The 26,402-nt window shown below is 41.2% G+C and overlaps 1 protein-coding gene across 1 annotated transcript in view; it reads left to right on the top strand.

Moving 5' to 3' along the window:
- Positions 1 to 24,757, top strand: part of MED14 (mediator complex subunit 14) — a 69,533-nt gene extending 44,776 nt beyond the window's left edge. The window contains exons 21-30 of the mRNA XM_082681094.1: positions 2,363 to 2,503; positions 4,063 to 4,174; positions 7,169 to 7,300; positions 9,274 to 9,456; positions 10,373 to 10,608; positions 12,679 to 12,858; positions 12,957 to 13,064; positions 19,174 to 19,299; positions 19,712 to 19,904; positions 22,507 to 24,757. Coding sequence (XP_082537220.1) covers positions 2,363 to 2,503; positions 4,063 to 4,174; positions 7,169 to 7,300; positions 9,274 to 9,456; positions 10,373 to 10,608; positions 12,679 to 12,858; positions 12,957 to 13,064; positions 19,174 to 19,299; positions 19,712 to 19,904; positions 22,507 to 22,580 — 1,485 coding nt within the window. The 3' untranslated portion in view covers positions 22,581 to 24,757. The remainder of the gene's footprint in view (positions 1 to 2,362; positions 2,504 to 4,062; positions 4,175 to 7,168; positions 7,301 to 9,273; positions 9,457 to 10,372; positions 10,609 to 12,678; positions 12,859 to 12,956; positions 13,065 to 19,173; positions 19,300 to 19,711; positions 19,905 to 22,506) is intronic.
- The last annotated feature ends 1,645 nt before the right edge of the window (positions 24,758 to 26,402 follow it).

The following is a 26,402-nucleotide window of genomic DNA, read 5'->3' as shown; positions in this document are numbered from 1 at the left end:
CTCTTCCTCGAGTCTTTTCCTTTGTGTTCACTGTTAGCTCTTTCTGCTACCCCTGCTATTCTGAAGTTGGGCATCCTGGACTTATCCTCTAATTTTCTTATCTTTCCTGTTTTTTATCTCTTTGTTTCTGGGAGATTTCCTTTTTTTTTTCCAATCCTTCTATTTTTCATTTCCATCAAGAATTTTTTTTTTGCCATCTTTTAAAAAAATTCCGAGAGCTCTTTTTGATTCTGAAAGTTCATTTTATGACGTCCTGTTCTATATGGCTGCATTATCTTCTCTTACCTCTTCCTACATAATCTCCATTTCATCCACCTTTTTTTGTTTTCATCTCTTTCATATTAGTAGTTTTCAAATATTAAGTGATTCTTAACTCTGTGCTTTTATTTAAAGGTGACACTTGCTGACTGTAATCTTCACTGCAGGATGATCTGCTTGGGCCATTTCATTGGGTAACTCCCAATGTCAGTAGCTTCAGGTCTTTTTGTTGGGCCAGTGTGAGTACCAAGAGAAGAGTATCAAGACTCTGCATAGCCGTTGTGCATCTGGCTCCCAATATTTGGCAAGTCAAATAAGAGAAGGAAACTAGTATTCTCAGCATTCAGTATGTAAACTTTAATCTCTATTTTTAGTATGGTACCCCTGCTGTCAATTGATCCTAGAGGTCCCCCCCTGCCCCCAATCAGAGACCTTCCACCTGGGTGGTAAAGGTCAGCCTAACTCAGTGGGAGTGCCAGAGGCTCTGGAGGGTTTCACTACTGTCTTTAAGACGTTTCACCCAGTCCTCTGCTCTTAGTCTGTTTCATTTCCATTTCCAGGGGTATCTGATGCTGCCAGTTCCTGTGTATCTTGGAGATCTGGATGGAAATAGCTTTGCTTCTTGGCTTTTCCCACTGCTTGCTTAAGAAGAAACTTCCTCACATCAGATAGTTCAGTTACCACTCAACCATCTGCTCTGCAACCTCCTAGAATTTATTGCTATTTCTCTCTTATCCCATTCTTTTTGTCTTGGTGACTTACTGCTTAAAAAAATTTTTTTAGGAGCTTCAGTGGGGTGTTGAGAGAAGATGAAATGTGTGTTGTGAATAATCTATTATCTTTAATTAGAAATCAGACTTTGTACCTTTAAAAGCTTTTCAGTAATTCTGATAAGCTTGTAATCTATATTTTTGAAGATTGGGAAGGTGGAGCATATTAAAGAGAATCTGGGACTTCCCTGGTGGTGCATTGGTTAAGAATCCGCCTGCCAATGCAGGGGACACGGGTCCGAGCCCTGGTCCAGGAAGATCCCACATGCCGTGGAGCAGCTAAGCCCATGCGCCACAACTAATGAGCCTGCACTCTAAAGCCCGCGACCCACAACTACTGAGCCCACGTGCCACAACTACTGAAGCCTGTGCACCTAGAGCCCGTGCTCCACAACAAGAGAAGCCACCGCAATGAGAAGCCCGCGCACCGCAATGAAGAGTAGTCCCCACTCACCGCAACTAGAGAAAGCCTGCACGCAGCAACAAAGACCCGACACAGCCAAAAATAAATAAATAAATAAATGAAATTTACATTAAAAAGAAAAGAGGGGCTTCCCTGGTGGCGCAGTGGTTGAGAGTCCGCCTGCCCGTTCAGGGGACATGGGTTCGTGCCCCGGTCCAGGAGGATCCCACATGCCGCGAAGCGGCTGGGCCCGTGAGCCATGGCCGCTGGGCCTGCACGTCCGGAGCCCGTGCTCTGCAACGGGAGAGGCCGCAGTGGTGAGAGGCCCGCATATCGCAAAAAAAAAAAAAAAAAGAGAGAATCTGTTCTTGAGACACAAATTCTGGTAGCCTTGCTTAATTTTAGATGACATAACCTATAAAACAAGACTGTCCCACTCTTGATGTTTAAGATTAAGTCACATAAAATAAAAAGGGAAAAGGTGGCTTAGTTTCTTTATTCAGCTTTCCTCTTTCATATTTTCTGGCTTAAAAAGTGAGAACTCTCACTAAATAGGAAGTTTTCCGAGTCATTGAAGTTACTTATATGCCTACCATACAACTTTTTATTCTTTTCCACGTTTTTGATTCAGAAATTAATAAGAAAATATTTTGGCCAGGGTGAACTTCTTTCTTCAACTTTTTGCTCACATAATAACATTTTAACTTAGATGTTATTTTTATTGTTGTGTTTAACTTTTCCTCAATTTTCCCTTTCTTCAAATTGATCACTCTCTCTTCTAGGTTGGCCTAACAATAGTGGCCACGTGTCAAACTTATATTTCAGATAATGGACATAATATGTTTGTTTCTGTTAACACATTCTCAGTGATTAAGAATATCTTACTAAAGTTAGGTAAAATAATCTAAATTTTACCTGTTTATATCCATAGACATTCCTGAATATGTTTGTTGACAGCAATCAGGATGCTCGAAGAAGGTCTGTAAATGAGGATGATAATCCCCCTTCTCCCATTGGAGGAGATATGATGGATTCTTTAATCTCACAACTCCAGCCACCACCCCAGCAACAGGTGATGTCTAGCTGCCATTCCAAACGGTGTCATATTTGTGTTACTTAACAGGTTCCATAGGTGGCTCTGCTTCTTTGCTGAAAGGCAAGGAGGTCCTTGGTGGACCCGAGATGCCCAAGAAATTCATATGAAGAAATAGTGACAGAGGGAGACAGGAGGAGGCTTCTAGTGATGGGAAGTAAATAGTACCAGAAACAGCATTAACTTCAGACTCCCGCACTTAAAATAATGTCAGGTGATCACCCATGTGGTCACAAAAGATGATGTCCAAATGGCCAGTAAGCACAGAAAAGGTGAACGGTGTCATCTGGCATCACAGAATTATACATTAAAGCCACAGTGAGATAATACCCCCATACCCACAGAAATGTCTTTAAGGAAAAGAAAATTGATAGTCCTTGCCAACATTTGGTATTAGGACCATCTGAAACTCTCATTTACTACTGGAAGGTGTATAAAATGGTACAGCTACCTTGCAGTGGTGTTCAGCATTATTCCAGAGTGCTAAGGCTGAACATTATGCATGCCTGATTTAACAGTTCTACCTTGGGTGTATATGCAACAGAAATGCAGCCAAAAAACACAAGAATGTTCATAGCAGCATTATTTACACAAAACATTGTAAACAACCCAAATATCCGGCAACAGTAGAATGAGTGAGTAAACGGGGGTATATTCATACAGTGGAATACTTCACAGAAATGAAAAAAGCTATTGCTGCATGCAACGAAATGATGAATTTCACTGACGTAATGTTGAACAAAAGAAGCCAGACGCTAATGAGTACATTCAGTATTTATATGAGATGCAAAAAACAGGCAAAACCAAGCTTGAGTGATGGAAGTCAGAGTTTGGGGAGGCGACAGAGACTTGGAAGGTGAGTGAGGGAGGCCTCTGGGGTTCTGGTAATGTCCTTCAGTATCTTGATCTATGTGGCAGTTACACTTATAGAAACTCATCAGACTATACATTTAAGAGTCGTGTGCTTTATGTGATTCATACCTCAAGTTAAAAACATAGACTAGGAAGAATTACATTGTCATTACTGGAGATGAAGGTGAAGGTGAGTAGAGATCAGGCTGAACTACCATATTTCACTGACTCTAAAACTCCACCAAATGCATTGTTTTTATGTACCGCCCGAAACAACACTGCCAGTGCAACTACGACATGCCATGAATTGGAAGACACACACTGATTTCAGAGATGTTAAAATATGGGGAAAATTTATCTTAGAATCAGTTAAATGGTAGATAAATAATATAGATAAGTCAGTTATGTGGTAGATAAAATGAGCAAAAAACATCTTGGGGGCTATAAGCAGTGGTAGTGCAAGGTCAGGAATGAGAATGTTGCTATTTTTAAAACATTTTGAAAGGAAGTTTTTTAAAACTTGCATTATTGATGTGAATTTTGGGCATTTTCATACCTCACCTTTCCTATTTGGTAACCAGGGATGTGTGTAAATGTCAACACTGTAGCTCTTTATTGGGGAAAGCCACACTCACATAACCTGCATGGTTGGCCATTTTACCAACATGGAATGTTCTTCTTTTCAGCCATTTCCAAAGCAGCCAGGATCATCAGGCGCTTATCCTCTAACTTCGCCCCCTACATCTTATCACAGCACAGTTAACCAGTCTCCCTCTATGATGCACACACAGTCTCCAGGTAAGATATTACTTATTCTCTTGTTGTGTTCAACTTTCAGATCCAAAATAGACAACACGCATACACACACGCACACACACCGTGAGAAATACTACAGATGTAGCCGTAGATGTCAGAGGGAACTGCTTTGCTAGTCCGTGGCTGGATATTTGCCATTCATTCATTATGGCAGGGTTGTGAAATCTATGTTCATGATTCAGGAGCACTTTTAAAAGGTTTGAGTTAAGTGGAGTTGTTGTCACCCAGAGCCAGACTCATGGCGCAACTCCAAGAATCACAACGTGATCTATGTCAGAGGTCGACACGCTAAGGCCTGTGGGCCACATCCTATCCACCACCTGGTTTTGTAAATAGTTTCATCGGAACACAGCCACATCCATTTATGTAGTGTCTGTGGCTGCTTTCCCGCTACGACGACCCGTTTCAGAAAAGCCCCCTTACAGAAGGAGTTGGCAGAGCCCAGGTGTATGTGAACAGTGCCCCACCTCAGAGTCAGGCAGGCCACAACCTACTTGTCTGAACAAGATGGCTCTGTTGGCGACCCCACGAAGTACGCTGTAAAAACTGCTGGAGAGGGACTTCCCTGGCGGTCCAGTGGCTAAGACTTCGCCTTCCGATGCACGAAAGTGCAGGTTCGATCCCTGGTCGGGGAGCTAAGATCCCACATGCCTCGCGGTCAAAAAACCAACATATAAAACAGAAGCAATATTGTAACAAGTTCAATAAAGACTTTAAAAATGGTCCACATCAAAAAAAATCTTAAAAAAAAAATTGCGGGAGAATGCCAAATTTTGACTTTTAACAGAACAATTAATTCGTTGGTTTGTCTTAAGTGGTTGCTCTGTGTCTAATGCTGCACGGTGCTGGGGATTCAGCAGTGAGCCCGATAGCAGTCCTGCTTCTCGAGCTTACCTTCTAGCAAGGAGCACTGGTATCGGATTTTTAGCGTAGATGAGCCCTTCCCTGCTCATCAGAGATGGTGGGACCCCAGGTGAAGACTTGGAAGTCATTGTCGTGTCATTGAAGGCCCCTGAACCCTGAGCTGGTGGGAGACTCAGACCCTGTGAAGCTCCGACAGTAGACAGTGTGGGAGCCTGAGGAGGAGCAGCTGGGGAGCAAGGGGGAGAACGGGAAGCGGGGTCCCAGCACCCGAGGGGAGGGAGTTTCTAGGATGTGGGTTGAGACTGGTTTCGTATAGAAGGAAGGAGAGATGATTATTTTGAAATAATTTTAGTAGCAGACAGGTATATAGTGCTTCCTGTGTGCCAAGCCCTGTTCTAAGCACTTTACGCGTTTAAGCCCTAGGCATTAAACGGGTAATGCCTAGGGATTAAACAAATTAAACGAATTCGTTTATTCCCTAGGGAATAAACGGTTAAACAAATACCGAGGCATGGAGAAGTTAAGTCACTAGTCCAGATCACTCAGCTAAATATGTAAATATAATACTTAAAGGTTAATCAAGTTGATTAACATTTATTGAATATCAATATGTTACTATTGAATTCATACTGTATTGAATTAATACTGCATTAGATATTAATAGAACATTAAAAATATGAAATTCTCTTACATAGTAGAGAATTTGAAAGCTGCTGGTATTGAGGATAGTCATGGTAATGTAGCAAGTATTTTAATGTTGCACTGATAGTTTTGATAGCCATAGTCCCCACCCTTCATCATCCTAAATTAAAGCTAGTCCTGTGGCTAAATACCATCTTTAAGCTCATGTCTCCGAGTTTTTTATAGCTCCATCTAGGCCTCTCCCCCAAACTCGAGTCCTGTCTTTTCCAGCTAACTATTCAGCATTTCTATGTAGATGTTCAGTCAACATCTGAAACGCAGCATGGCTGAAACTGAATTCCTAACACCCCCCAACCCTGCCCTGTGCTGCTTCTCCCATAGGCACTGCATCTCAGCAGGTGGCAGCTTCTTCCTTCCTTCCTGTTACTTGGGCCAAAGCTGTAGGAGTCATGTTGGACTCCTCTTTCTCTCACACCCACAGTCAGTCAGTTACCGAATACTGTCAGCTCCATCTTCAGAATTTATCCAGAATCTAACCACCTTCACCATCTCAGCCTTCACCCTTTCCCGGGTCATTAGCCATCCCTCACCTGGGTAATTGCAGTTGCCTCTAACTGGTTTCGCTGCCTCCTGCCCTATAGTCTGTTTTTCAACAGCAGCTAGAGTGATCCTTCTGGAACAGAAGTTAGGTCATGACTCCTCTGCTCCAGACTCTGCAGTGGCCTCCCATCTCATTCAGGGTAAACCCTAAGTCCTTAGAGTGGCCTACAAGTCCCTGTGTGATCTGGGACCCTCCTCCCACCTCTCTGACCTGATCGTCTTCCGTTCCCCGCTCCCCGCCTTGCTCACGCTGCTCCAGCCACACTGGCCTCCCCCTGTTATTTATAACTGCTGCTACCATTGGGGCCTTTGCACTAGCTCTTCTGATCCTTCACTTCATGTCTCAGCCCACATAGCCCCTTCTCAGAGAGGTCCCTGGTTGCTCTATATAAAGAACAGCACCCACCTCCACCACTATACGATATAGCCCCCTTACCTTGCCCTGTTTTTCTCCATAGCACTTAGCATAACCTGACATATATTTGTTTGTCTTTCTCATTATACTAGAATATAAACTCCATGAGGGCAGGATTTTTTGTCTCTTGTTAACTGCTGCATCCCCAGTACCTACAACAATGCTTGGCATGAAATTGATGTTCATGCCTACTTGTTGAATGAGTGAGTGAGTGGATAAAAAAGTACACTGGCTTTTTTTTTTTAAACATCAGTCAATATAAGAGCTAGAATTTGGACCCCATGGAATTGATGTCTCTCTTTTTCCATACTGAAATTGTTCCAGTTTTTCTTTGTGCTACTTACGGGAGCTTTACTACTTGTTTCTTTAGTCTGTAGAGAGTCTTAACTCGGGGTCCTTGGACAGGACATAATATGTGTCCTGCAAGATCATCTATAATTATTTTCCTTTATTAGGAAATCTGCATGCCGCCAGCTCCCCCAGTGGGGCTTTGAGAGCCCCATCACCAGCATCATTTGTTCCAACTCCTCCCCCTTCCTCGCATGGAATCTCAATAGGACCAGGGGCCAGTTTTGCTAGTCCACATGGTGAGTCCATACCGGAAATTGCTAGAACATAAGAGTTTGATGTGAAAGTAGTTTTTGTTAAATAAGTTTTTGTTAAATAAATTTTCTTTTTGCAAAATTAGCACTTGTGTATTGGGGAAATAGCGAAAGAAAGTACGTTTTTCCTGGGAATTCCCTGGTGGTCCAGTGGTTAGGACTCCGCGCTTCCACTGCAGGGGGCCCGGGTTCGGAACTAAGATCCCACGTGCCGCGGCCAAAAATAAGAATACGTTTTTCCTAATCACACAACGAAGAGATCTACCAGTTAGTCTGTCTGCTTCGCACTCTCTCTCCCCCTCACTCGGCCTGTCACGCACCCCCGCTTGCCTGCCTGCCTGCCCAAATCTCTGTTGCTCTATCTTGCTCTCTACCCATCTTCTTCTCTCCCCTTAAACACCACCCCCCACACACAAAATTGGGACCCTACCATATGTATTGTTTTGAGACTTGAATTTTTTAACTCAAAAATTCTATTTTGAATTTGTTCAAAAAGAGAAAGAATAGAAGAGGTAGCCAGTGAGGTGTTTCCTTTCGAGTCCACCAACCACCTAGTTCTTCCTCCCAAAGGCATTTAGTGCTACTGATTTCTCGTGCATTCTTGGAGGGATGTCTTATGCGGATTGTTCTTCCCCCTCTCTTTTACACACATGGCAGCACACTGCACACCGTCTTCGGTGCCTTACGTTCGTCACTTAACTGTATCATGAATCCCGTGCCAAATCTGAACATAAAGAGCTTCCTCAGGTTTTACAGCTGTGTAGCATCTGTGATTTTTCCTCTTTACTATTAATATTTGCAGGAACATTTCTGTCAGTAAAAACTACGTCATCATACTAAATGGCTTCATAGTATCCCCTTGTCTGGGCATACCATGATTTAACCGTTCTCTTATTACGATACGTTTAGAATGTTTCTATTTTTTCACAACTGAAAATGGTGTCTTCTCTGCTCGCAGGATTATCTTCTTAGGTAAGTTCCTAGAAGTGGAATTGCTGTCTCAAAGGGTTTGAGAAATTCTAAAGCTTTTGAAACATACTGCAAATTGCTCACCTAAAAGGCCGTACCAATTTCCTCTAGTATTGTACAAGAATGTCTGTTTTCCTGCATCATTGCCAACAAGGGGTATTGTGATTTTTTAAAATCTTGGTCATTTTGATAGGTAAAAAATGGCATATTACTGTTCGATGTGTGGTTTTTTGATTATTAATGAAGTTGAACTTTTTTTTATGTTCATTAGTCTTTCGTGTTTCTTATTGTACACCTGCCAGTTTATATCCTTTGCCTATATTCTTGTGTTTTTTCTTACCGATTTGTAAGATTTCTAAGTAAGGAACATTTATTCTCTGATATATGGTAGAAGTATTTTCTCATTTTGTCATTTGGTTACAAAGAGGTGTAAATAAGTTAAAAGTATCTGCAGGGTGAAATTTAAATATCAGATTGTTCAGGAGGTCACTGCTTTCAAAATTTGATTCTTGGTGCATTTCTTAGTCACTGTACCCTTTACTAAATAAAGAAAATGGAAAATTCCCTCTCTTCAGCCTTCTCTGAGTAGAATGAAAACATAATTTGTCAGGGTTAGTTTAAAAATATAAGATTTCTACCCTTAAAGGAGCTTTGAGATTTTTTTGCTTAATATTTTCAAACACAGTGTTTGTTATATAGTGTAAAGTAGATTGTTACATATTACACATCTTGGAGCTTGTGTAAAGGTAAATTTTATCCTTTCTCAGTATTTTTTTACCTTCCTAATTTTTTTATCATGTTCAAAAGTACAAAAACTACACCAAATAGAGATTCAAATGTGCCACGTGCATCAGGCTTCAGTGAAATATCTTACTGAAAGACAAAATATCACCACGTGGGGTTTAAGCATTTGAATGTTGTCAGCTATTTAATAGCTTTTCAGCTATTAAAATATAGGTTTTGAAAACCATTTGTTTACTTGTTTACAGGAACCCTGGACCCTAGTTCTCCATACACTATGGTGTCACCAAGTGGACGAGCAGGGAACTGGCCAGGGTCTCCTCAAGTGTCTGGCCCCTCACCAGCAACACGCATGCCTGGGATGTCACCAGCCAACCCATCACTACATTCTCCAGTTCCAGATGCTTCTCATTCCCCTCGAGCTGGAACAAGTGAGTGTCATCGACACTTTTATGTTAGCTTTTAGAATAACATAAATGACCTGTTTTAATCATTCTATCCTCAACCTCGCATTTGAAAGTCATGACTTAATAAGGATACTCAGTAACTTAAACTTTTATCCATTTAGTAAATTAGTTGTAACAGTAGTTAAATTTGTAAAAGTCGGGCAAAATGTAAGAAAGGAGAATGTCTCCTCCAGAAGTCTTCTGAGGTGAACCCTGTACCTCTGTTATGACTACTAACTTAGCTGCACTACTAGACCTTAAAAGATACCTAAAGGTAACTGACAAGGTTATGCAAATTAACACAGAAAAGAAGAATTGTACACATATGTTCATTAGCTTTTGCCATGTGACTTTTAGTGGCTTAAAACAACAATCATATGTTCGCTCGCTGTTCTGCAGATTGGCAATTTGGGCTGAGCCCAGCTGGGTGATTCTTCCAGGCTCTGCTGGGCTCACTCATGCATCTGTGGTCAGCTCCTGGGTTGGCTGGGGCCTGGCTTCTCTCTGCTTCTTGTGGTCTCATACTTGACCATGGGCTTGCTCACCTGGGGCTAGACAGAATTCCAAGAGAGTCAGTAAAAGCCTAGGCCTGCAGCTGGCACTGTGTCATTTCCACTGCATTCTGTAGGCCACAGCAAGTCACAAGGCCAGCCCAGATCCCAAGTAAAGAAGTAGACCCCACTCCTTGAAGGAACTGCTGCAAAGTCACACTGCAAGGGACCTGGCTGCAGGGAGGAGAATAACTGTAAGGAAACTAATATGTGATTGTTAACACCACAGGGAGTAACGGAAACAGTATGGATTGCTATAGAAAAGTAAAGGTGTTTAATAAAAGCAAAACAGGGAACAACGAGATTGTGTGTATTTGTAAAAAAAAAAATGACGTTTTCCTTCCCAAAAGGTTCCCAAACGATGCCCACAAACATGCCTCCACCTCGTAAACTACCTCAGCGCTCCTGGGCGGCCTCCATCCCTACCATCCTCACTCACAGTGCCTTGAATATTTTACTGCTGCCCTCTCCAACGCCAGGCCTCGTGCCCGGCCTAGCAGGTAGTTACCTTTGTTCTCCGCTTGAGAGATTCCTTGGATCCGTCATCATGAGACGACACCTTCAAAGAATTATTCAACAAGAAACGGTATGTGGGTACCTGCTGAATTCCTAAGTGGTGATTGTCAAAGCAGGTGCTAAGTTGCTTCCTAGAGTAGGATCTGAACTGAAGTGCTATTCCCTCACCTCCTTTAACCAGCCTGTTAGCATTGTGTTTTGCCCTCCACCCTAGCATTAAAAATGGATCCACTATTTTCTTTTCCATTCTTACATTAACAAATTCCTTCACTTATAATTTGCCATACTGTGGCTATCATGGACCTGGGGATAGGTCCCCACGATACCGTAGAACAAGTGCACCCAGGATCTGACTTGGTAGAGAATAGCATACGAGGAACTATTTGCCCTCTGGAATGCTTCTGCAGGCAGGCTGAATCGGAATCTGTGATCGTGAAATTATTTACGATCACAAGGATGAGAGCTACTTTTTAAATACACGAGCGATTGGGGATTTCCATGGCGGTCCAGTGGCTAAGACGTGCTTCCAGTGCACAGGGCCTGGGTTCGATCCCTAGTCAGGGAACTAGATTCTACATGCTGCAACTAAGACCTGGCACAGCCAGAATAAATAAATAAATAAGTATTTTAAAAAAACACATGAGCAACTGAATTGATTTAAAACTCTTATAGAAAAAGACTTCTATCCTGTGGTGATACCTCAGGAGACAGTTCAGAGTTGAGAGCCCCAGTTCTATAGTCAGGCTACCCCAGCAGCCAGGCCAAGCCACTGGCTGGTGCGAGCTTCCGCACATCTCTTCACCTGGTTTGATACTAGTAGATAGTAGTGTCCACCTGACTCACAACAGTTGTGGAAATTTGAGATAACTTCATACAAAACCCTTACATAATGTTTTGGTATTCAGTTACATATTATTTATAATAATTATTATTGATATTTATGTTAATGAGGTAGTCAGAATGGTGAACGTTTAAAATAGCCTCACCACAGATGGCGCCAAGCTATTTTGCAACCTTTATATTCAAATTTGAAAGAAAGAAAAGTTTTAACGTAAGTTGAAATAAATTAGCATTCAAAAGTTATCATCAGACCTGTGATCTAGCCTCACCTCTGCCACTTAACAGCCATGTAAGCTTTCAGCCCTTTGAACCTCATTTTGCTCATCTGCATAATCAGCATATTAGGCTAGTGCAGAGGTCAGTAAACTATGGGCCTGGAGGCCAAGTCCTGCCCTCCACCTGTTTTTGTAAAGTTTCATTGGAACACAGCCACACGCATTCAATTGCATATTGTCTATGGATGGTTGCAGCAGAGACCATAGAACCTCAAATATTTACCAACCCCTGGCCTAGCATATCGTCCCAGTCCAGATCTAACATTTTGTAATTGAACTCTTTATTCTTTCTTCCTACTGGATCTTTTTTTTAAAACTTATTGTGGACAATTTTAAGCATATACAAAAGTAGAGAGAATTATGTAATAAACCTGTCTGTTCTCATCACCCACCTTCAACACAGTGAACTCACACTAACATTGTTTCACCTATAACTCCTCCTCCCAGATTGTTTGACAGCAAATTCCTCACATCATTTCATCCATAGTTTCTTTATCATCAGATTTCTAATTGGTGTCCAGATTTCCCAAGTTGTCACAGGTTTTACCATCTGAATCAAAATCCATACATGTTCTTAAGTCCTTTCTAAACAATAGGTTCCCCCTCCATTTCTCATTAGATAATGTATTTGTTGAAGAAGCCATATCATTTGTCCTGTGGAGTTTCTCAGTCTGGATCTTGCTGATTGCATCCCTTTGGAATCATCTAACATGTTCTTTTGACCTCCATATTTCTGTAATATTGATCAACCCTGTGGATCTGACTACTGAATTCAGGCTCAAGCTGGTTGTGGTTTTGATAGGTCGTGTTATGTTCTTCCATCAGGAGACACATAATGTCTGATTGCCTCTCTTTGCTATATGGTTAGCAATTGCTGGTGCCCAGTGCCTAGATACCTTTTTGTGGAACAGGTACCAACTTAGTTGTTTTCCTTTTGAAACATTTCTCTAGTTAACATTTCCATTTTCCCTTTGACTTACATATTATTTCACATGTTAATCTGATGCATGCTTCTTGTTTTTCAGCTACAGCTGATAAATTCCAATGAACCTGGAGTGATTATGTTTAAGACTGATGCGCTGAAATGCAGAGTAGCCCTTAGTCCCAAAACCAACCAAACACTTCAGCTGAAAGTGACACCCGAAAATGCAGGACAGTGGAAGCCTGATGAACTTCAAGTTTTAGAGAAATTCTTTGAAACAAGAGTATGTGTTTCTTAATGCATAATTTTAATACAGTCGGTGAAACAGAGGAGTCAAGGTAGAATGAAGAGTAACTTAACTTGCTTTATTTATCCTTGTAGGTTGCAGGACCGCCATTTAAAGCCAATACATTAATAGCTTTCACCAAGCTGTTAGGAGCTCCTACACACATCCTCAGGGACTGTGTGCATATTATGAAGCTAGAGTTGGTAAGTTACAGAGACACACAGACTTTTCTAGCCAGGTCGGTCTGAGGAGGTTGGAGTTGGTGGGAACAGTATATGTTGGTTTTCACCCATTTATGTTATGTACTTCATTTTTCTCTTGCATCCTTAATTTTTAACTTAAATTTTATTTGTCTTTGGGTAGGTAACACAATCCTCTTATATCTTTTGAATTTAGAACAAGGTGATACAGTGGGAAATTTCACATCCATCCCTATCCAGCCATCTAGTCCTCCTCCCCACAGGCAATCCAAGTTATCAGTGGCTTCTCTCTTATAAAAAGATACATTTAATATACTCTTCCAACTCCCAGATCATGAAATAATCCTCCCGTGGCTTCTCCTAATACTGTTACGGGATCATTTTGTAAACTACTTATATATTTGATCTATTTAAAATATATCTTGGGGTCAAACGGTGAGGTATGGGTCCAATTTTTTCAGATGCCCCCAACTGCCCTAATACCATTCATTGAAAAATCTGTCCTTTCTGTGGAGATTTTTTTTTTTTTTACATCTTTACTTGATTACTGTACCTTTGTAGTATAGTCTGAAGTCAGGGAGCCTGATTCCTCCGGCTCCGTTTTTCTTTCCCAAGATTGCTTTGGCTGTTTGGGGTCTTTTGTGTTTCCATACCAATTGTGAAATTTTTTGTTCTAGTTCTGTGAAAAATGCCAGTGGTAGTTTGATAGGGATTGCATTGAATCTGTAGATTGCTTTGGGGAGTAGAGTCATTTTCACAATGTTGATCCTTCCAATCCAAGAACATGGTATATCTCTCCATCTATTTGTATCATCTTTAATTTCTTTCATCAGTGTCTTATAATTTTCTGCATACAGGTCTTTTTTTCTTGATGAGTCTGGCTAATGGTTTATCAATTTTGTTTATCTTCTCAAAGAACCAGCTTTTAGTTTTATTGATCTTTGCTATCATTTCCTTCATTTCTTTTTCATTTATTTCTGATCTCCTCTTTATGATTTCTTTCCTTCTGCTAACTTTGGGGGTTTTTGTTCTTCTTTCTCTAATTGCTTTTGGTTCAAGGTTAGGTTGTTTATTCGAGATGTTTCCTGTTTCTTAAGGTAGGATTGTATTGCTATAAACTTCCCTCTTAGAACTGCTTTTGCTGCATCCCATAGGTTTTGGGTCATCGTGTCTCCATTGTCATTTGTTTCTAGGTATTTTTTGATTTCCTCTTTGACTCCTTCAGTGATCACTTCGTTATTAAGTAGTGTATTGTTTAGCTTCCATGTGTTTGTATTTTTTACACATCTTTTCCTGTAATTGATATCTAGTCTCATAGCGTTGTGGTCAGAAAAGATACTTGGTACAATTTCAATTTTCTTAAATGTACCAAGGCTTGATTTGTGACCCAAGATATGATCTATCCTGGAGAATGTTCCATGAGCACCTGAGAAAAATGTGTATTCTGTTGTTTTTGGATGGAATGTCCTATAAACATCAATTAAGTCCATGTTGTTTAATGTATCATTTAAAGCTTGTGTTTCCTTATTTATTTTCATTTTGGATGATCTGTCCATTGGTGAAAGTGGGGTGTTAAAAGTCCCCTACTATGAATGTGTTACTGTCGATTTCCCCTTTTATGGCTGTTAGTATTGGCCTTATGTATTGAGGTGCTCCTATGTTGGGTGCATAAATATTTACAATTGTTATATCTTCTTCTTGGATCGATCCCTTGATCATTATGTAGTGTCCTTCTTTGTTTCTTCTAATAGTCCTTATTTTAAAGTCTATTTTGTCTGATATGAGAATTGCTACTCCAGCTTTCTTTTGGTTTCCATTTGCATGGAATATCTTTTTCCATCCCCTCACTTTCAGTCTGTATGTGTCTCTAGGTCTGAAGTGGGTCTCTTGTAGACAGCATATATATGGGTCTTGTTTTTGTATCCATTCAGCCAGTCTGTGTCTTTTGGTGGGAGCATTTAGTCCATTTACATTTAAGGTAATTATCGGTATGTATGCTCCTATTTCCATTTTCTTAATTGCTTTCGGTTCGTTATTATAGGTCTTTTCCTTCTCTTGTGTTTCTTGCCTAGAGAAGATCCTTTAGCATTTGTTGTAAAGCTGGTTTGGTGGTGCTGAACTCTCTCAGCTTTTGCTTGTCTGTAAAGGTTTTAATTTCTCCATCAAATCTGAATGAGATCCTTGCTGGGTAGAGTAATCTTGGTTGCAGGTTTTTCTCCTTCATCACTTTAAATATGTCCTGCCAGTCCCTTCTGGCTTGCAGAGTTTCTGCTGAAAGATCAGCTGTTAACCTGATGGGGATTCCCTTGTGTGTTATTTGTTGTTTTTCCCTTGCTGCTTTTAATATGTTTTCTTTGTATTTAATTTTTGACAGTTTGATTAATAGGTGTCTTAGCGTATTTCTCCTTATATTTATCCTGTATGGGACTCTCTGTGCTTCCTGAACTTGATTGACTATTTCCTTTCCCATATTAGGGAAGTTTTCAACTATAATCTCTTCAGATATTTTCTCAGTCCCTTTCTTTTTCTCTTCTTCTGGAACCCCTATAATTCGAATGTTGGTGCGTTTAAAGTTGTCCCAGAGGTCTCTGAGACTGTCCTCAGTTCTTTTCATTCTTTTTTCTTTATTCTGCTCTGCAGTAGTTATTTCCACTACTTTATCTTCCAGGTCACTTATCCGTTCTTCTGCCTCAGTTATTCTGCTATTGATCCCATGTAGAGTATTTTTAATTTCATTTATTGTGTTGTTCATCATTGCTTGTTTCATCTTTAGTTCTTCTAGGTCCTTGTTAAATGTTTCTTGCATTTTGTCCATTCTATTTCCAAGATTTTGGATCATCTTTACTATCATTATTCTGAATTCTTTTTCAGGTAGACTGCCTATTTCCTCTTCATTTGTTAGGTCTGGTGGGTTTTATCTTGCTCCTTCATCTGGTTTGTGTTTTTCTGTCTTCTCATTTTGCTTATCTTACTGTGTTTGGGGTCTCCTTTTTGCAGGCTGCAGGTTCGTAGTGCCCGTTGTTTTTGGTGTCTGTCCCCAGTGGCTAAAGTTGGTTCAGTGGGTTGTGTAGGCTTCCTGGTGGAGGGGACTAGTGCCTGTGTTCTGGTGGATGAGGCTGGATCTTGTCTTTCTGGTGGGCAGGTCCACATCTGGTGGTGTGTTTTGGGGTGTCTGTGGGCTTATTATGATTGTAGGCAGCCTCTCTGCTAATGGGTGGGGTTGTGTTCCTGTCTTGCTAGTTGTTTGGCATGGGGTGTCCAGCACTGTAGCTTGCTGGTCGTTGAGTGAGGCTGTGTGTTGGTGTTGAGATGGAGATCTCTGGGAGATTTTCATCATTTGATATTACGTGGAGCTGGGAGGTCTCTTGCGGACCAGTGTCCTGAAGTTGTCTCTTCCACATCAGAGGCACAGCGCTGACTCCTGCCTGCAGCACCAAGAGCCTTTCATCCACATGGCTCAGAATAAAATGGAGAAAAAGTAGAAAGGAAGAAATGAAGAAAGAAAGAGGATAAAATAAAATAATATAAAATAAAATAAAGTTATTAAAATAAAAAATAATTAAGAAATTTTTTTTTAAGTAAAACAATAAAAGTAAATACGGACGCACAGAACCTTAGGACAGATGGTGAAAGCAAAGCTATACAGACAGGGCTTCCCTGGTGGCGCAGTGGTTGAGAGTCCGCTTGCTGATGTAGGGGACACAGGTTCGTGCCCCGGTCTGGGAAGATCCCACATGCCGTGGAGCGGTTGGGCCCGTGACCCATGGCCGCTGAGCCTGCGCGTCCGGAGCCTGTGCTCCACAAAGGGAAAGGCCCCAACAGTGAGAGGCCCGCGTACCGCAAAAAAAAAAGCTATACAGACAAAATCTCACACAGAAGCATACACATACACACTCACCAAAAGAGGAAAAGGGGAAAAAATAGTAAATCTTGCTCTCCACGTCCATCTCCTGAATTTGGGATGATTCATTGTCTATTCATGTATTCCACAGATGCAGGGTACATCAAGTTGATTGTGGAGCTTTAATCCGCTGCTCCTGAGGCTGCAGGGAGGGATTTCCCTTTCTCTTCTTTGTTCGCACAGCTCCCAGGGGCTCAGCTTTGGATCTGGCCCCGCCTCTGCGTGTAGGTCGCCGGAGGGCGTCTGTTCTTCCCTCAGATTGGACGAGGTTAAAGGAGCAGCTGATTCAGGGGCTGTGGCTCACTCAGGCGGGGGGGGGGGGGGGTGGGGGGGGTGGGGGGGGGCGCGGGAAGTGGTACAGATGCCGGGCGAGCCTTCGGCAGCAGAGGCCCGCGTGACGTTGCACCAGCCTGAGGCGCGGCGTGCGTTCTCCCGGGGGAAGTTGTCCCTGGATCACGGGACCCTGGCAGTGGCGGGCTGCACTGGCTCCCCAGAAGGCGGTTGTGGAGAGTGACGTGTGCTCGCACACAGGCTTCTTGGTGGAGGCAGCAGCGGCCTTAGCGTCTCATGCCCGTTTCCGGGGTCCGCGCTGATCACTGCGGCTCACGCCCGTCTCTGGAGCTCCTTTAAGCAGCGCTCTTAATCCCCTCTCCTCGCGCACCAGGAAACAAAGAGGGAAGAAAAAGTCTCTTGCCTCTTGGGCAGCTCTAGGCTTTTCCCCCGGACTCCCTCCCGGCCAGCCAGCCGTGGCGCACTAGCCCCCTTCAGGCTGTGTTCACGCAGCCAATCCCAGCAGCCAAACCTGCACTCCTACCGAAACCCGAGCCTCAGCTCCCAGCCCCGCCCACCCCGGCGGGTGAGCAGACAAGCCTCTCGGGCTGATGATTGATTGCCGGTCGGCACCAATCCTCTGTGTGGGAATCTTCCCGCTTTGCCCTCCGCACCCCTGTGGCTGCGCTCTCTTCCGCCGCACTGAAGCTCCCCCCCTTCCGCCACCCGCAGTCTCCGCCCGCGAAGGGGCTTCCTAGTGTGTGGAAACCCTTCTTCCTTCACAGCTCCCTCTCACTGGTGCAGGTGCCGTCCCTATTCTTTTGTCTCTGTTTTTTCTTTTTTTCTTTTGCCCTACCCAGGTACGTGGGGAGTTTCTTGCCTTTTGGGAGGTCTGAGGTCTTCTGCCAGCGTTCAGTAGGTGTTCTGTAGGAGTTGTTCCACGTGTAGATGTATTTCTGATGTATCTGTGGGGAGGAAGGTGATCTCCGCGTCTTACTCTTCTGCCATCTTCCCCCTCTCTCCCTCTGGGGAGGTTTTTAAATGCCTCTTCTTTCCTATGAAAGTATACAGATATATAGCTGGAATCCAGATGGCAGCTAATTTTATTTTTCCAGTCTTGCAGTAGGCCTTTCATTTTAATGTTTCTAGCATTGCTTTGGGTAATTCCAAATACCTCATTCCTTTTTTCAGTTGGTGTTTTATTATTAATATTGGGACGGCAGTGTTCTTTTGCTAGTAGTGTCAGCATTTGGCTTCTGCTCTGATAGGCTATAGGAAACATTATTTATGTTAAAAAAAATCCATTTGAGTTTTTAAAGGAGTAAATATTTATGTCACTAAAAAAGCTCCAGTAGATATAGTTTAAAATTATTAATGCAGTTTGTTTTAGGGAAGTAGTTGGAAATGAGACTGAGAAGTCTAGATTGGCACCAGTTAAGCGCCTTGAATGCCAGTGTTGGTCCTTGGGGGGTGAGGGGGGCAGCATGGATCACTGCATGTCACTGAGCATTTGTCAGCTAGATTAGAACCATGCTCTAGGACATTTGTCTGGCAGTGGTGTAAGGACGGATTGGGAGAGGCAGCCAATGGAAGGGACCATTAGGGGGGCCACGGGAGAAGTAATGGAGCCCTGAGCTCAGTGGCATCAGTGAAAATAGAGAGGAGGGAACAGATGTCAGAGACACCGAGGAAGGAGAACCCGTAGGCCTTGGGAATTAATGAAGTGGGAGGGAAGGAAGGTGAACATATCATGAATCCAGAGCTGACTCTTCAGTTAGGACCTTCATGTGTATATTTCCTTTGAGAATAGGCAGATTATCAACTTTATGATCTACTGATAATTGAGTATAAAATTCCCTCTAACCTTTCAGGCTCCTACACTAGAATATAATTTTAAATGTTCATATGACTTTATCATAATTTTTTTTCTTTTCAAAACAGTTTCCTGACCAGGCAACACAGCTAAAATGGAACGTTCAGTTTTGCCTGACGATCCCTCCCAGTGCACCGCCAATTGCACCTCCTGGGACACCTGCTGTGGTGCTGAAATCCAAAATGCTATTTTTTGTAAGTACCACCTGGCGTGCACGTGTTTGTGTGTGTATGTGTGTGTGTGTATATGGGTGCAGGTGCGCAGAGCTTCTGAGGGAGACTCCATTTGAGGATAACAGAGCATCTTTTGGGTACCTACAGAAATTACCTGTTGCTGCCAAATATAGGCCCAGATCCCTTAATTGTCAGACCTCACATAACCTTGGTTCCTTTAATAAGGAATATATTGAACTAGGTAATTGTGTGACACAGTTGCATCTTAATCATAATATTTAGTTGTTTGTCACTTTTCTTGTTCTATTTAATTTTCTTTTACTTGTATCTTAATCTGACAGTAGAGTAAATGATAGTACTTTTGATACATTTACATAAATATTTTGTTTTCTTACTGTGTTTTTATTCTCTTTTGTTTGTGTTGTGTCTACAGCTTCAGCTAACTCAGAAAACATCGGTCCCTCCCCAAGAACCTGTTAGTATTATAGTTCCAATCATTTATGACATGGCTTCAGGTACCACCCAGCAGGCAGACATTCCCAGACAGCAGAACTCTTCTGTTGCTGCTCCCATGATGGTCAGCAACATTCTGAAGAGGTTTGCAGAGATGAACCCACCACGACAAGGTACATGACAAGTAGATGATATTTTATTGCATATATGTTATAAACGTTCTTTTGAGAGATCCCCCTTCTCCCCTCTGCTCCCTCCTTACCCACCTTGCCCCCCAGTCCTAGTAGTAGAGCTCTGGTTGCTGTGGCCCTCTTAATGTCTGCCTGTCGCTTTCTTCCTTTCTCACTGGTTCTTCAGTTTTGTCCATGTCTCTGCTGCCTGGACTTTATTTTTGTTAGTGATTTACTATTGGGACTGACCCAGTTGCTAATGCCAGAAGCTTGTATTTATAGCACACGTTGCCACAAAGCCCTAGGTTAGGATGATAGAATTTTCCATGGCTGTGAATTCCTGCCCCACCATCGATACCTGCCACTCTGTACATCACCAAGTTGAAATGCATGTTGGTTTCTCCTATTTCATGGTTCAGTCATGAATAGAATAATATCACTCAAACTTCTGTATCTTCTAAATGTTTTGTGAAGAATAAAAGCTGATACAAATGGCATCACTGCTCCTTGGGCTTCTTATATAAGTGTTAGGCGGGTGCAAGTGAACCTTTTCACCAAGTGCACAATGAAGCTCTCAAACTGAACATTTTCGAAGAGACCAGAATGATTCTGGTAGATAAACAAGGTCCCTTCAATACCGGAGTAGCCTATGCTTAACACGGAACTTCTGGCAGTGCTAAATTTTTTACTATAAAACATAAAGCTCAGCAAAGAGAACTTCTCTTCCATTCTGCTTATGTCTAACGTTAAGGAAATTAAATTAAAATTTGCTTATTTCTAATATTAAGGAAGTCCTCTGTATCTTTCTGTTTAGAATAGTATGATAACAGAATTAATTTTTTAAATGAGGGAAAGTTGTTCTCTGAAACATTTTTTAGGTACCACAGTGTCAAAATTTTACTAGACACAGGAATCATGGGAGAAATTATATTTTCAGCTGTTTGTTGCCCCATATTGTATACATAGACAAGTTCTCACCTACATATAGTTTATAAGGAACACACTGGGCAGTAGAGAAGGGTGTGCTTCTTTTGTTGTAATGCTTCTTCCACTTCTTATAATTTTCTGCTTTCATCCTTTGACTTCTCTTCTTGCAGCTCAGAATAGGTCCTTCAGAATCAAAGTTTAAAGCTATCAGCATTTTCCAAGTAGCAGTTCAGTGTAACTTTGATAATAAACACCATTCCTTCGCAAGCAGATGACTATCATTATTATGTCTCATGGAATTTAAAATTTAAAGGAAAGAATGTTTGATCCTGTTGGGATCGAGCAAGTTTTTCTCCCTATCAATAACGAAAATGTGTTTTTTAAAAAATAAAAAGTTGTAACTTCTTTTATTTAAGAAATTGTTGCGATATTTTGGAAGTATATTTCTTTTTTTCCTTTATTTGACCTTAGACTGGTTAAACCTTTGGATTTTTCTTTCTGTACCTTAATTTTCCAGTAGTTGGAGAGAAGGTTGCAGTGACTTGCGCAGGATCACTGCACATCCTGCCCTTTGCCGGAAGGCCATTATTCAATTGAGGTCTTCACTTCCTTCGCTCTCAGCCACTGTAGCGTTAGGCCATGCTCTAGGGAAAGGACCCGGTTTGGGGTTTCTAATATTTACAACTGGTTTTGGTTTATTGTATTGAAATATTTGAGATACGTGTGTGTGTGTGTGTGTGTGTGTGTGTATGTGTATGTACACATACACACACACACACACAATAAGTAAGAGGCAGGGTATTTCGTTCTTTGAGCAAAGGGGAAATTGAGAGGATGAATCATTAACCTCCCCCAACCACCCCCCCATACACACGCACACAAACGAATCTTGTTTTGGGATTGTTGGTGTGCTGTACTTTAGCCACCCCTCCCCTCCTCCCAAACTCATCACTTCCTCCCCGGTGAAGGAGAAATCATTCTATTTTTGTATTAATTGATTTTAACGTTGAACTCCAGAAGTTGATCAATTCCTGGAAATTTGAGGGAGACTCCAATAGGTGTCATAGACCTGCACTGTCCAGTATAACTGCCACTCTTCACATGTGGCTATTTAAATTTATTTAAAATCAAATAAAATGTAAAATTCAGTTCCTCAGTCACACTGGCTATATTACAAGTATTCAGTAGCCACAGCACACATATAGAATATTTCTGTCATCACAGAAGGTTCTATTAGTGCTGTCGTAGACATTTTTATCTGGCCTTTAATGCAGCATCAGAAGGACACGATTGATGTTGTTAACTAATATATAAATATAAAATTAGATCTTGCATTAGATTCAAGAAAAGGTCGTCAGGAGCCTTGAAGTCCGACTTCAAAGTCTTATCCAATGCTCCAGTGTTTCTGTAGAGAAACTCTAGGCATATTGTCTTAAATTCAGATCTAACTGGGAGTTGCCCAAAATGTCTTCATGATGAAAAAAACAAAACCCAAACCAAGTATCATCTGATACTTAACGCTTAATCCCCTATAATCCGTGCAGTTAAAATCTAGTCTTTTGTTTTGGTCTTTAAAGTTCTTGCTAATCTTAGACTTAATTACCCCTACCCCCACCGGTGTGTTAACATCATCTTTCCTGTATTGCGAATAGCTAATGACCATTTTTCTCTGTTGCAGGTGAATGCACAATATTTGCCGCTGTTCGTGATTTAATGGCTAATCTTACACTGCCCCCTGGTGGGCGTCCATAGATACTATTGTTTTTAAACCAGGAAGGCTGACAAAAGAGACAAAACAACAAAAAAAAAAATCTGAATTCAGCCTTCAGTTTAAAAAAGCAAAAGGACTTTTTTGACTTTAAGAGCTGAATATTCTAAAGTGGCAAAAATTTTCAGGGTGCACTTCTTTCATCAAAAAGACCATCAATCTTTTGTATAGTGAACTTGTATAGTGTGTTTAAATGGGACACATTTCAAATTAGGTAATACGTCAGTGTCCGCTTGCCAGTAATAGATTTAATATTCTGTTTTATACTATAAAATTATGGAAATGCCAAATTTGTTTATTTAATTGTTTTCTTATGTTTTGGGTGTAATAGTCCTTTTTTGGGTTTTGTTTTTTAAGGCAGGTCTGTCATTTTTGAATACTGTAAAACTGTGATAAACTTTATATTGAAGCTGTATTTTAATATGACCGCTTTGAATCCTTACATGAAAATGTTCTGGGAGTTGTTATAAACACATCCCAAAGAAGCAATATTTAATAAAACTAGGTTAAAAAAAGTGACCCCTCACTTGTGTGTATATCAGCTCTGTAGACTTCTCAGGGCCTCCCTTCATCTTTAACCTGGTGGGGCCAGTAATTAATTTCTAATAATACATGTCTGAAATTTGACCAAAATATCTTTGTTTCAAGGTTAATTTATTTTCCTTAAACATTCCTAATTTGACTGGTGGTTAACATTTAGGACCTTGGTTGTCTTTCAGTGTAGGATTTGGGTAAAAAAGAAAGAACCCAATCTTTGAGAACAAACAGTGAGTAGTTCATATTGATCAAGGATCCCAAATACTGCAGTCATTCTCTGTTGAGGATGTGGGAACTTTTCTGTTAGGCAAATTTAGTTTACAGGATACTTCTGCATATAGCATTAATTAGGAAACCAAGAACTTGAATGCTCTACCCTTGCATGAAATTTCTGTGACGTTTCTTTATCTTGATTAACTTCTCCCCCTTGCCTTCCCCACCAGAATTGGGGTGGTTCTAAACAATCCCAATTTAATTTATTGTCAACAAAATGATGAAATGTTTTACCTGGAAGAAGCCTGGCGCAGTGCACTCACTTGGAAGAATCCAAGACCCAGGGTCTGTCCAGGGTCAAATGGAGTTTCTGTTACACATCTCAGCAGAGTTTCTGTTCGGAGCACTGTGCTGTCTCTCCCAGTCCGTCGGGAACTTTTTTAAGCTTCAAAGAACATGATCCAAAGCAAAGGTCTTCTGGAGACTTGATGTTATTTGGGAAAGTTTTTTAAATGGTAATACCATGCTGAGCTATCTGATCACTGTTATACTTGTTCTCCATGAAATTTTAGATGCTTTATCTAATTCTACTTTAAGATGATTTAATTGAGCTTCTGTGACTATCAACTGCCAAATTCTAGTTTCAAGCATCTCATTGCAGTTAATATCTGTTCTCAACTTTGCTTGATTCTCCATTCATTTCTGGTCGGAACTGAGGCCTTCTTTGCCTTTCTTCTATGTCTTATTTCTGCCTTCATCTCCTGCTTCTCACCCAACTCTGCCACTATGCAGAAGCAGGTGACTAAACTTTTATCCTTCCCTTAACTTACCTTTTATCCTTCTGTTTTTGGTTCACCTTACAATGGTAATCACATCAGTTTGGCAGTCTGAGATGTCTTTTATCAAGGGTCAGCCCTTTCCTATTTGGAGCTGAATCCTTTCTTTCATGTAGAAATCTACATGTATATACAAGAAATGTATTTTTATCGGCAGGATAATATTGTCTCAAATAATTTTATTAATAGAGTTAAATTTTCAGGCATTTTCCCTTTTAATTGTGGTTTTGAAATATTAATTGCATTTTTAAACATGATACAGTCAGTGGATACTTTGTTCCTTATTATAAGTCATCTCTGAATGCATTGTGCAAATCAAAAGATAGAATTCAGTGAACAGAATTTGCTTTTGATGCTTATGACGAGAAAACCCATGGATGTGAATTTTGATATCACGCTTGATACTTGGAATTGATGCATACTTTATTACAGCTTGAAAACACTGAGCATTTGAATCTTAGATTTCATCACAAACTATGTCTTTTGCCTCTTCTGTTAACCGAGTTCAATCGAAGGGACTGTATGCCCATAGGGATTTTGCCTAATAGGTGGTTTGGGTCTGTAGTGTATTTCAATGTGACTTTAGAAATTTCAGTAATAAATAAAATTCATACAAGTTTCAGAGAACTACCAACTCTCTAGTTAATTTTCATGAAGATGTTTTGGGTAGTAGTCTGGTTTATTATTAGCTTAACCTTGAAGAAATTGGTCCTGATTTGCCACATTCTTTTTTCCATCTGCTGAAATGAGGACTCCGCGCTTCCAATGCAGGGAGCCGCGGGTTCAATCCCTGGTCGGGGAACTAAGATCCCACGTGCCGCGGCACGGCCAAAAGATAAAAAAAACAGAATGTATTAGAAGTATTTTCAGAATTAGAGAGGAAGAAAGCGAAAACTTTAACAGAACATATCAAGTTATTAATAACAGGAGCGCTGAACTTTGTTTGAAAACTAACACTGAGTGAGCTAAGTGCAAGCATAAACTAAAATATACATGATTTTAAATTTAAACACCACTAATAACTTTACTATGTTGTAGTTAACACAGTAACCTGTTCAGCGACGAGATACTAAATAGTCTGTTAGTCATTTTTGGGATCATGGTTAATTTGATAACTTCAAGAAATATAATTTTGCTACTCTAAATCTAGGTCCAATTTCAACATAAAAAAAGATATTCCTGGGGCTTCCCTGGTGGCGCAGTGGTTGAGAGTCCGCCTGCCGGTGCAGGGGATGCGGGTTCGTGCCCCGGTCCTGGGAGATCCCACATGCCGCGGAGCGGCTGGGCCCGTGAGCCATGGCCGCTGGGCCTGCGCGTCCGGAGCCTGTGCTCCGCAACGGGAGAGGCCGCGACAGTGAGAGGCCCGCGTACAGCAAAAAAAAAGAAGAAAAAAAAAAGATATTCCTTTCTTTCATGGTTTCTTCCTCAGAAGAAATACCTATTACATTTTACTTTAATCCAGTTTACTATCATCCAAGTGTTCCTGATATAAAATCAATACACAGAAAATGATAAGAGAATTTATACTCAGGGAACTTAAGGGACAGAAAGGAAAGATGTTAATGTATATTTCATTGTTCCCTGTGGAATTTCCTTTTTCATGTGGTTTAATGGGAATGGACAGTTTGTCTAAGGGAATGATTTGAAATTTACTTGGGATGGTTTTACTATCGAGGTTTTTAAGAAAAAATTAGCAGAGGCCAGCCAGCATTGTGCTGCAGAATTCCAGGAGGCTATGATCTGCTCACGGTTTTCTATAAATTGCCTCCATTTCCAGGTGGCCAGTGATTTGTTAAAATACTTTGCCCAGGAATGACTGATTGATGAAAGGGCACGTTTAGGTCAATATAAAATAATAGCTAATATTTACTGAGCGCTTACTATTGCCCGGCACTAAGTATTTCAGACTGTATTTAATTGTCACAACAACCCAACAGGGTAGGCCTCCTTTTACCGTGAGTAAACTGAGGCCTGGACAAATGAAGTAATTTGCTGAGATCAAATTAAGATTGCTTAAGATCAAACAGCTAAGAAGCAGCATTTTGAGTCCAAAGCTGACCCTCCTGAACACTGCCACTTTGCTGTGAAACAAAGTCAGGGGAAGGCTTCAATGTTTAGGCTCTTCCCTCAGGGCCTTTTGACTACACACAATTTTAAAATGTTTTCCAAGCTCAAGCAGCTCACTAAAAGCAACTAAAATTGAGATGACCTCTTGTCATT

The sequence above is a fragment of the Grampus griseus genome (genome assembly GCF_964374135.1).
Source record: "Grampus griseus genome assembly, chromosome: X".
Lineage (NCBI taxonomy): Eukaryota > Metazoa > Chordata > Mammalia > Artiodactyla > Delphinidae > Grampus > Grampus griseus.
This window is presented reverse-complemented; position numbering and strand designations above follow the sequence as displayed.